Source organism: Oryzias melastigma, linkage group LG2 (genome assembly GCF_002922805.2).
Source record: "Oryzias melastigma strain HK-1 linkage group LG2, ASM292280v2, whole genome shotgun sequence".
In the NCBI taxonomy this organism is placed as follows: domain Eukaryota; kingdom Metazoa; phylum Chordata; class Actinopteri; order Beloniformes; family Adrianichthyidae; genus Oryzias; species Oryzias melastigma.
In genome coordinates this window covers 1,938,348-1,948,814 of record NC_050513.1, presented here as the reverse complement: position 1 = coordinate 1,948,814, position 10,467 = coordinate 1,938,348, and the positions used below count along the sequence as shown (strand labels likewise).

General features: G+C 33.9%; 1 protein-coding gene and 1 non-coding gene across 3 annotated transcripts; one reads left to right on the top strand and one right to left on the bottom strand.

The window, feature by feature from the left end:
- Positions 1–355: 355 nt before the first annotated feature.
- Positions 356–9,625, bottom strand: LOC112142238 (zinc finger protein 180-like). Of its 2 annotated transcripts, none has more exons than XM_024265511.2 (2): positions 8,733–8,786; positions 356–2,831 (listed from the first exon to the last, which is right to left on the bottom strand). In XM_024265511.2, exons 1-2 carry the CDS (start codon positions 8,773–8,775, stop codon positions 1,462–1,464), a joined length of 1,413 nt encoding a protein of 470 aa, XP_024121279.1. In that variant the 5' UTR covers positions 8,776–8,786; the 3' UTR covers positions 356–1,461. The 2 variants fall into 2 exon arrangements, 1 of the variants encoding a protein (XP_024121279.1); XR_004949055.1 differs by having other exon boundaries at positions 2,694–2,831; positions 8,648–9,625.
- An 86-nt stretch (positions 9,626–9,711) lies between these two features.
- Positions 9,712–9,784, top strand: trnaq-uug. Its single transcript has one exon. It is a non-coding gene; the product is annotated as a tRNA-Gln (tRNA).
- The last annotated feature ends 683 nt before the right edge of the window (positions 9,785–10,467 follow it).

Genomic DNA, 10,467 nt, shown 5'->3' with positions numbered 1-10,467 from the left:
GCTTTTGTTTTTTCCTGAACTGAAAACCAGCCTTGATAGAGATGATGACCATATCATGAACAGAGTTGTTCAGTCATTGACGAAATGCTGATGAGCATCATTTATTAGACCCTGGTATGTGGCACCTGTCTGGCTTTTAATATAATAATGAACATAAAAATAATTCATATAAAAATTCATCATCTATGATTGCAAACAAAGTGGTGAGTCTGATCTAGGTAACTAGGGCCCATAAATTGACATTCATTTTATCCTCAATCATTTACAGAGCAGAACCCCTGCAGATTTCCTGACGTGGACTTGAGAAGCCCAGTTTTTGAACCTGCAGAGAACCAACAAACGACAGAAACCCATATTGTGACAGTTTTGACTCATGTCTACTTTATTCTACACATAAAGATTGAGACAGAGCACTGAAAATGAAAATAAATACAGTTTTAATCTCTACTGGAAAGCATCAAACGAACACAAAACAGAAACACCAGTTTCTTCTTTTTAGATTTCTCAAAAACAGAAAATCATCAAGAAAGGACTTGCTCGCATAACCCAGAAAAAATAAAAACTGCAGCAAATACTTTAAAGAAATCTTCACATAGAAATGTGTTAGACTTAAAGATGTAAGGAAAATATTTCTAGTGTTGTCGTGGTAGCAGGCTTAGACAACATACACATTGTTTCATCATGAAATATAACCACAATCCAATCAAAAGATGAAGATTATGCTCTAACAACTAAAAACAACACATTTCTATTTGCAGGTTCATCTATAAGACTTTTTTTTTAAATCAACAGTTTTTTGGTAAATCAATTCAAATGGTGAAACTCGTACAGAACAGTTATACATACTCTGAAATGAATACGTGCTTTATTTTATGGGTTTTGATAATTGTAGATCAGAGGTGATGAAAATCTAAAAAAAAAAAAAGTAAGATGGGGTTTTAGAAGATCAAAATAAATCCGGAAAAAAATATGTTTTCAGCCTGCACAGAAGAAGTCAGAAAAACCATTTTTTTACATTTGGGGTAACCTCAACTAGTCATTATTCGACTTGCTTCCTGTTTCCATCAAGTCAGGGGACCCAACACCTGGGCCACAAACCAGTCTGAGGGCCACAGACATAACATTTTTTTCGTTTTTATTTTGAATTTACAATGTTTATTTTCTAAATTTATAATCCAGTTTTTTATTCGGTTAAGACAAATCCTGATTTAACCCCAAATTTTTCCTTCATTTCTTGAGTTGAGAGTTTTCACCAAGTTGTTCGACTTGAAAAAGGCTTCTCTCTTAAATGAAGTGTCGTGTCTTTTGACATTATTTTTTGACTAAAACCTTTTTTGCAAATTTGACAATGAAAAGGCTTCTCTCCAGTATGAATTCTCAAGTGTATTTTAGCATAGAACTTTGTCGTAAAACTTCTATGACATACCTTACAAGAAAAAGGCTTCTCTCCTGTATGAGTTCTCATGTGTCTTTTAAGATAGGACCTATTCTTAAATCTTCTAACGGCTTTTCTCTTGTGTGAGTTTTCATATGTGATTTGAGACGAGCTAAAACAGCAAAACTTTTATCACATTCATTACAAGAAAAAGGCTTCTCTCCTGTGTGAATTTTCATGTGTGTTTTGAGATGAGCTAAAACACCAAAACTTTTATCACATTCATTACAAGAAAAAGGCTTCTCTCCTGTGTGAATTTTCATGTGTGTTTTGAGATTAAACGTATGACTAAAACTCTTGTGACAAACTTTACAAGGATAAGGCTTTTCTCCTGTATGAGTTTTCATGTGTGATGCGAGTTTAGACATGTAATTAAACGTTTTATCACATTCTTTACAATGAAAGGGCTTTTCCCCTGTGTGAGTACTCATGTGTACTCTGACATGACACTTGTAGCTAAAAGTTTTATCACATTCTTTACAAGAAAATCGCTTCCCTATCGTATGCCTTCTCACGTGGGCTTTGAACTGGGACAAGTGATTAAATACTTTACCACATTCTTTACAGACATGAGGACTTTTATCAGATTCACTTTTCAACTTTACATTCACACTGTGTGCAACTCTAGTTCTTTTATCAAACTTTATATGGAAAGGCCTTTTTCCTTTTGAAGACGTTTTGTGTTTCTTAGCCAAAGATTTCTTCTTGACGTTTTTCCTAACATCAGAGTCACACTGACCTTCTGAAATGTGAGAGCGGACCACACTTTGGACATGACTTCTGTCTCTTCCCTTCCTCTGATCTCTGTTCTGTGGGTCTTTCTCTTCATCTGTAGTTAATGTTGATTCTTCATGATGTTTTCCTTCCTCATCCCAACTATCAGTTACATTAAAGTTCTGCTGATTGTTTAGATAAGCTTCGCGATGCTCACTTTCCTCACAAATAGGAATACCCATCAAAATATCAGTCTCCTGTTTCAGATCAAGCAACTCTTCATAATGACCATCAGTCAAATTAAAGCTTTGCTGATCATTTTGATCTGCTTCACTGTGCTCATATTCCTCATAAATAGGAATCTCCATCAAGGTATCACTCTCCTGCTTCAGATTAAGCATCTCTTCATACTGACTGATGCAGAGCCCTTCCTGTTCCTCTTCAATCTGTGGATGCTGTCTTTCCTCCTGTTCCTCTTTGATATGTGGAGGTTCTGGTTTCTCCTGTTTTTCTTCAATCTGTGGATGTTGTCCTTCCTCCTGTTCCTCTTTAGCCTGTGGAGGTTGTGGTTCCTCCTGCTCCTCTTCAATCTGTGGAAGTTCTGGTGCCTCCTGATCCACTCCGAAGTTCCTCTGTTGGTTGCAGAGATCTTCCTCTTCTATCAGCCAATGTTGGTGGAGGGCTGAGGAGACAGAAACACAGGAAGGAACACTTTTATCCAAACGTTTGTGTTTTTAGCAACAGTAAAACTGACCCCTAGGTGTTTTATATTAGAAAATGACATTTTGTTGAATACAAACAGAGAGAAATGCACAACATATTTTAAACATAAGATAAAAAATATTAATTTAAAATAATTATTTTGTAATTTAAGTGTACCCCTGTCTCCAAGCCAAGGCATCAAGTCAGTCAATCACGTACACCTAGCTTGCTTTATTTTGGCGGGGCTCAACCATTATTTAAGTTCCGGGTCAGCAGATCCTTCCTGCCCTCTGGTGCTGTGGCTCTAACTCAGCAAAATACAAAACTGGTCTGCAAAGCATCGTCTGCACCGCTGAAAACCTGTGCCGAACACCAAACCTGACTTGAACCTCGACTTACTCATTTGTGAGTCTTGTGGCAGGGACCAACCATGATGACTCATTTTTTGCCCAATTTCCTGCTAAGGCTAAGCTAAGCGGCTCGGTGTTTGTTTTTCATACTTTTTAATTTATTATTCAGGCCTTTCTTTTGGGTGTTTTCACAGCGGCATTTGAGTCAAAGTGTTGTCTGTTTAATAAGGAGGACTAAATGGGACTTAATTAAATAAATATATACACACCATTCAATTATTAAATAAATGTGTCATTAGATATTTAAAATTGGCATAAAATAAATAAAGGTAGAAATCAATAAATACATTTCAATAATTGTGGCATTACAATGTTAAAATGGATATTAAAAGCAAAGAAAACATTTTCATGACATATTTAATTATTTCATGGTCCAGTATTATATCAATAAAAATGGAAAAAGATTAATAAAAATGGAAATAGATAAACACTTGTTTGAATATGTATGGCAATAAAATATTAAAATAGAAATTAAAAAGTGCATTTAGATATTTCATGACAGTGTGGGCTAAATGGGACTTAACACCATTAAATTATTAAATACATGTATCATTAATTATTTAAAAATGGCTTTAAATAAATAAAAGTGGATATCAATAAATATATGTTTAAGTATATATGGCATTAAAATACTAAAATTGCATTGGAAAAGCATTTTTATATATTTCCTTTATTATTTAAAATGGACATTAAAATAATGACTGTCATTAAATGTCTTAAAATGTCATTAAAATTTAATTTTAAATTATTTAAGACACATTTTTTAAATAAATAATGAAAGATTTTATGAACATAACGGGTTGAATTAATTCAAAACATGGCCTTTTTGACGTCATAAATGTACAAGTAAAAAAAACTGTCTGAAGCTGTGGGGGACTAAATGGGACTGCACGAAATAAATATTTACACCGTTAAGTTAAAAAAAATAGATGTGTCATTAGTTATTTAAAATTGGCATTAAATAAGTAAAAGTGGAAATCAATAAATGTTGAAATATATGTGGCATTAAAATATTGAAATAGCCATTAAAAGCACATTTACATATTTCATAATTATTTCATGGCCACTGTGGGCTTAAAAAGGACACATTTATTATTTAAAATTGGCATTAAATTAATGAATGTCATTAAATGTCTCAATATTTAATTAACATTTAAATTTTCATTTAATTATTTAAAGATACATTTATTTTTTAATAATTTAATGAAAGATTTTATGATTTAATAAAAGATTTCATGTTCCAGAGTGGGCACATCATTTCATTACTTTAAAGGTCACATTCACCCATCAAACTCAGTGGGCGGGCCTAACTCACATCGTGTGGGCGGGACTAACTCAGATCTTTGAGAAAATGTGAAAGCTGCACTTATGTCTCATGAAATATGGGAGTTTATTAAAGTTTTTAAGGTTTGTCACGGAAATTATGCATTTACTTATGTTTCATCCTCTGAGTCTTGTTTTCTTATCGTCAGAACATCCTGACCACAATGTGTAAACATTTTGATTTCATTAGAACATCTTGTCCATATTAGATATGGCACTTCCATTTCCATCTTAAGCTCCTGATTAACAGCTATTGTATGACTGTATAAAATATAATCTCCTTCATGCTCGCAAGCGTGTACTTTACTCTGCTCTGTTTAATAAACATTCTTGAAACCGTTTGACAACATTTCTTCATTTCATCGGATCAACAAATATTCCACCACAGGTTTGGTCTGGAATAGGGCTCAATGATTAGTCAACTAATCTATGACATATCGACTTTTAAAATAATTGACAACTAAGTTAATGGTCAATTAGTCGTTACTTTATATTATATGGAGTCAGAGTGTAGTAAAGTTGAAAGTTATAATGGCATTATGCTAGCTTTTGGACTATGTTGGCATTTATTAAGGTTTGTTAAGCAATTTTAGAGTTTAGCTAATATTTCAGATACATTCTAGTTGTCTTTGGTAAATGTAGGGTTTTTTTTCATTTTTTTCAGGCTACTTTAGAGTTTAGCTAATATTTCAGCTACATGTTAGCTGTTTTGGCTAACTTGGGCTTTTTTAAGGCTAATTTGGTATTTAACAAATATTTTAGCTGGCTATCAACTTCCGCCTTTTTTAGCTATCAATTTCAGCATCTTCAACTATCAGCACTAGCATCTTCAACTGCCAAATTCAGCTTACAGCATTCACACTAGCACTATTGCAGATAATGCTAGTGTGAATATATCTAGTTTTTAGTTAGTCTAAAGCTAATAAAAGTTAAGATGTGTGTTTTACATCCACTTTGCGCATGACCCGATTAGTCGACTAATCGAAACAAATAATCTGTGATTGGTCAACTACTAAAATAACGGTTTGTGGCAACACAAGTCTGGAACTTGACACACTGTAAACATTGTTTTGGTGAACCATAGAACTTTAGTGAGGGTCACTTGGTCGAAGCTCCTTCTCATTTTACGTCTGCGGGAGCTCCGCGGCGCCGTCCGCTTAAATAAGTTTTAAAAATTTAGTTTTAGAAGGTGGAGGTGCGTGCTCGTAAACGTACAGGGGGGTGTGGGTGGGGTGTTATCCAGTTATAGTTCTGGAGCTGAAGTGATGAATTTGAGGGTTTTGTTAAAATATTCACCTGAAGCTTTTGTATGGAGCTTCAAACTAGAATAATTAGTTGTTTTATTGTGTATCAATTTTAGGCTTGTTAGTTACATTGAGCCATTTATGTTTTATAATGAGGTGATCCAATAATAGTAAAATATGTAAATTGAAAGAATATTCAATAAAGTTTACGAAAAAAAACATAATAGTAAAATAAACTTGTTAAGGTTACAAATCTGAAGTCGTGACGAGACACCACCACCTTATTTTAATCCAGTAAAAACCCTGCAGCTTCCGTCACAAACTTTACTCAACTTCATAATGAATGACGCGGATGGATAGATATCAGGTTGATTTAATGTTAAGACCTGAATAAAAGCATCAGTACACGTTTACATTTCTGGATTCAAAGAATCTCCCAGTTCAGAGCAGCAGCTGTCCCACACAGGAGAAAGACGCTCCGTAATGGAATGATTTTATGGCAAGCTAAAGAGATCAAAAATCACCAGGAAAAGCGGGCGCAACAGTGCCACGTTTACAGATAATAATTATTATTTTAAATATTTCAATGTCCTCACAGTTAGTTTCATTAAAGCAATTATTACCAAAAAATATTTTATCTGTTTTATTTATGATTTAATTTGGACATTAGGCGGGTGGGATGAGAACATTTGTATTTTAAGGAAACTCCAGATAGATTTGATATTTTCAACACTATTTTTAAACATTCTTTTCTCTCAGTTTTTGTAGATTTGGTCTCAAGACATGCAAATATAGTTAGAAACTCCATGTTTTAACATTTTGTTTGTGTTCAAACTTTAAAGATGTTTTGTTTTAATAAAGAGGCCCCAATGAGCAAAAGTTTTGATGTTGCATATATAAATATTGTGTGTGGGAAGTACTTTATATTCACATTGAATATATGATTTAAAGCGTTTCCAAAAATTAATTTAGCTTTCATATTGTCTTTTTTTTTTACTTTTTACTGATCCGAAAAATGATCCGAACTGTGACCTTAAAACTGTGACACGATACGAACTGTGAGGTTTTTTTATCCGTTACACCCCTAGGGCTGATAGCTGAAGATGCTGAAATTGATGGCTAAAAATGCTGAAGCTAATAGCTGAAAATGCTCAGGCTTATAGTCACTAACATATTAGCTAAATTCTAAATTAGCCTAAAAATACTTAAGTGAGCCAAAAAGGCTAGCGTGTAACTGAAAAAATATCTAAACTTCAAAATAGCCTTAAAAAAAAAAAAAAAAAACCTTAATTAGTCAAAAGAGCAAAATGTTAGCCTAACTCCAAAATAGCCTAAAAAAACTTTAAAAAAGGCTAATATAGCCAGAACAGCTAGCATGTAGCTGAAATATTAGCTTAACTCCAAAATAGCCTTAAAAAAGTCTAAATTAGCCAAAACAGCTAGCCCGTAGCTAAAATAAACACAAATACAGCCTTAAAAATTGTAGTATATGCCAAAATAGCCTAGAAAGCTAGCAGAACACCAATTTTTAGAATTTTAAAACCGTTTTTAACATAATTATGAATAATAAAAAGGCAGGAATATTATTCCAGAATAAATCAATATTTTACCCTGCATAAAAATATATTTTGTCAAAATTATACAATTTAGAAAGCACAAGATAACATCAGGCCATTAATATCAATAAAATAAAATGATCTGGAGGGCCGGATAGAATTACCTGGGGGGCCGGATCCGGCCCTGGGGCCTTGACTTTGACACGTGGTCTAAACAATGAAGAGAAATACTCAGAATTTGCTTTTTGTTCCTAGTTTATTCACTGGATGTAGATAAAGATGTTTCAATTTTATGTGTATTCTGTAAAACTTGAAAACATTAGAATTTATTAGTAGAATAATGTTTTGTTTTTAAATGGAATTGATCAAGTAGTTTAGTGGTTTGTTTTATTAATGTCCTCTTTTAAAACTTGAAACATTTTGCTTTCATTTTCAGTTCAGTTTGTTATATTTATGTCTTTTCTGAAAAAAAATAAAGTTACATCATGTTCCTTTGCGCGTCTTTTGTGTTTAAAGTGTGATAAGAAAAAAAATATTTAAATCTAAATAATCTGTTGATTCTTAAAAAATTCTCTTATGAGCCAAAGAGTGTTCAAATTTGAAAAATATAGTTATTTGATTTATATTGTGATATTATCGGAAGGTATAGAAAAAAAACTATATTGCGATATAATAAATTCTTGATCAGAGCAAGAATTGTTATTCTGATAAATAGAATGAAGTTTATGGGATTTTGGCTTCTTAAAACCAGCAGGTATTTCCCATTAAAACACCAGAGGGGAGGTGGTCAGTATCTCCAGTGCACATATCGTTTATGGTTCAGACAGTGGTTCTGCTGCTACGCTGCAGTTTTTGTGAGTAAGGCGGACTGATCTCAGGAGCATGTGCAGAAATGTTCTGTTCTAAATAAAAGTTCCACTGATGCACATAAGTAATGTAACTGTGTTTCTCCATCACGCTGAGAGGACAGAGACATTAGAGTTCCCCCCATCCCTGCACAAGAATCAACACTGACTTAATGCTGAGATTATTGAATAATAAATATGTCTTAACTATGTTGATCAGAACTTATTTCAATGTTAATTCAGCAACAAAAGTCAGAAAAAAAAAACATCTACATTATTCAATGGTGTTTAGTTTTCGGGAAAAGAAAATATATATATATTTTAAACTTGAAAAGAAGTTAGTAAAGGGAGGAGCAACAAAGAGACGGAAAGGAACTGAAGCCTGAAAGAAGCTGACGGCTGCAGAGCGCCTGTTTACCGCAACAAGATGGCGGAGGGGAATCCTCTAACAGAAGCAGTCCACTAGAACCTGGATTCGAATGTTGAAGAAGAAGTGAACATACCTATGTGGTGGAGCTGAAGTTGTGGTTTCCAGCAGATATCCATCAGTCTGCGCTGACGACAGAGCTCCTGCTCGTACTGGACGATGGTTCCTTCACAGAGTCTGAAGATTTCTTCAGCAGCAGCAGCGAGTCGCTCGCTGATCAACTCTCTCAGAGACTGACGGGAAGACATGGTTCCTGCAGCTGCAGAAGATCTTCAGCTCCAACAGCTCGAACGTTGGAAAGTATAATTGTTCTGAATCAAACAAAGTATCAACACATTCCTTTACAAACCCTACAAGCGTCCGAACAAAATATCACCGTCCTCTGAACACACAAGCTAACGCTGACAGCCTGCTAACTATGCTAGCGTCTCGTTCTGTTTTACTTCCTGGTCACTTCGAAAAAACTTTATTTAAAAAGAAATGTCTATATTGCGGAATTTTGTCTCAATACGGCTAGAAATACATACGATATAGAAAAGAGTTTAAAGTCGGGGCATTATAACGGGGGTGTTAAAAGAAAAATCAGAAAACTAATCGATTTTCCTGCTGCAATACAAAGTGACGTGCGCATGCGCCTTTGCCATGCACTGACAGGCAAAGCTGACAGCTGAACGCTGTTGAAAATAATTTAACGTAAATAATAAAAGGTAACTCACCAATAGTGACGGATTTTTTTTATAAAAGGGTATAAAAAAACAATTTGTTTCCCAAAATAAAACTTTTTGTAGTGAACAGTAATAAATACATTTTAAAAAGAACATTGCACCCCAAATAATGAACAGTTAAAAGCAAAAATCAAACATTTAAAGAAAAAACCCCCACAAATTCTCAATAATTACCAAGAAAAAAAATCAAGTTATTTGGAAATAGGATTTAAAATAAAACCACAAAGTGTAAATTTGAGTCAGTCCACGCTTCCCCTAACAGGTTGAGGGGAACAATTAAGTCGTCCACTGGATGACAGTGCTATGTGGCTAATCCTAAGTTTTCTCATAGACCATGTGGCCTAATGGATAAGGTGTCTGACTTTGGATCAGAAGATTGAGGGTTCGAGTCCCTTCATGGTTGGATCAAAATTATAAATGTCAATTGGCAATTAACAAAAGACAAAATTTGATTAAGCATATCAAGCTCAAGTCCACTAGCTTAATGCTAACATTTAATGGAATTCCCCATAGGACAGCTAACACTCATGTGAACTAATCATACATTGCTGACTAATTGAATATCTTTATTTACTCACAGGCACGAATTTGTATATTTTTATGAATAAAATAGATATATAAAATATTGTTTTTTTTCCCTTATTCTTCTTGAATGTGTACTTCTATAGCGCATTTGGCACCTAGTGTCCAAACTGAAACATCCTCCAGGAGAAGCAGAAAAATATTTACTTAACAATCTCATTATTTCACTAATACATTTTACAGTATGTGAAATTTATCAGATTAATATAAATTTATTCAAATCATATAGTATATTATTAATGTGTTTCTAAACAAATGTGTATAAATGTGTAAGCTCAAATTTGAAGTAAATTGAATCAAAAGAATTGAAAAAAAAAATCTGAATCGATTCAGGCTCTTGTGAATTGCGTCAAATCGTTTCTGGAAATTACCTGAATCAGGTTTTTAAAGAAGTTTTTTCTTACCAGGAATGAGGGTCTAGGGCAGGGGTCTCAAACTCGCGGCCCGCGGGCCATTTGCGGCCCGCAGGATGATGATTTGCGGCCCGCGTCTTCATATGAAAGA

Coding starts and splice junctions, on each gene's coding strand:
- LOC112142238 (XM_024265511.2), bottom strand. CDS start 8,775: ATGGATATCTGCTGGAAACCACAACTTCAGCTCCACCACATAG. Junction 2,832..8,732: donor ACTTCAGCTCCACCACATAG/GTATGTTCACTT, acceptor CTGTCTCCTCAG/CCCTCCACCAACATTGGCTG.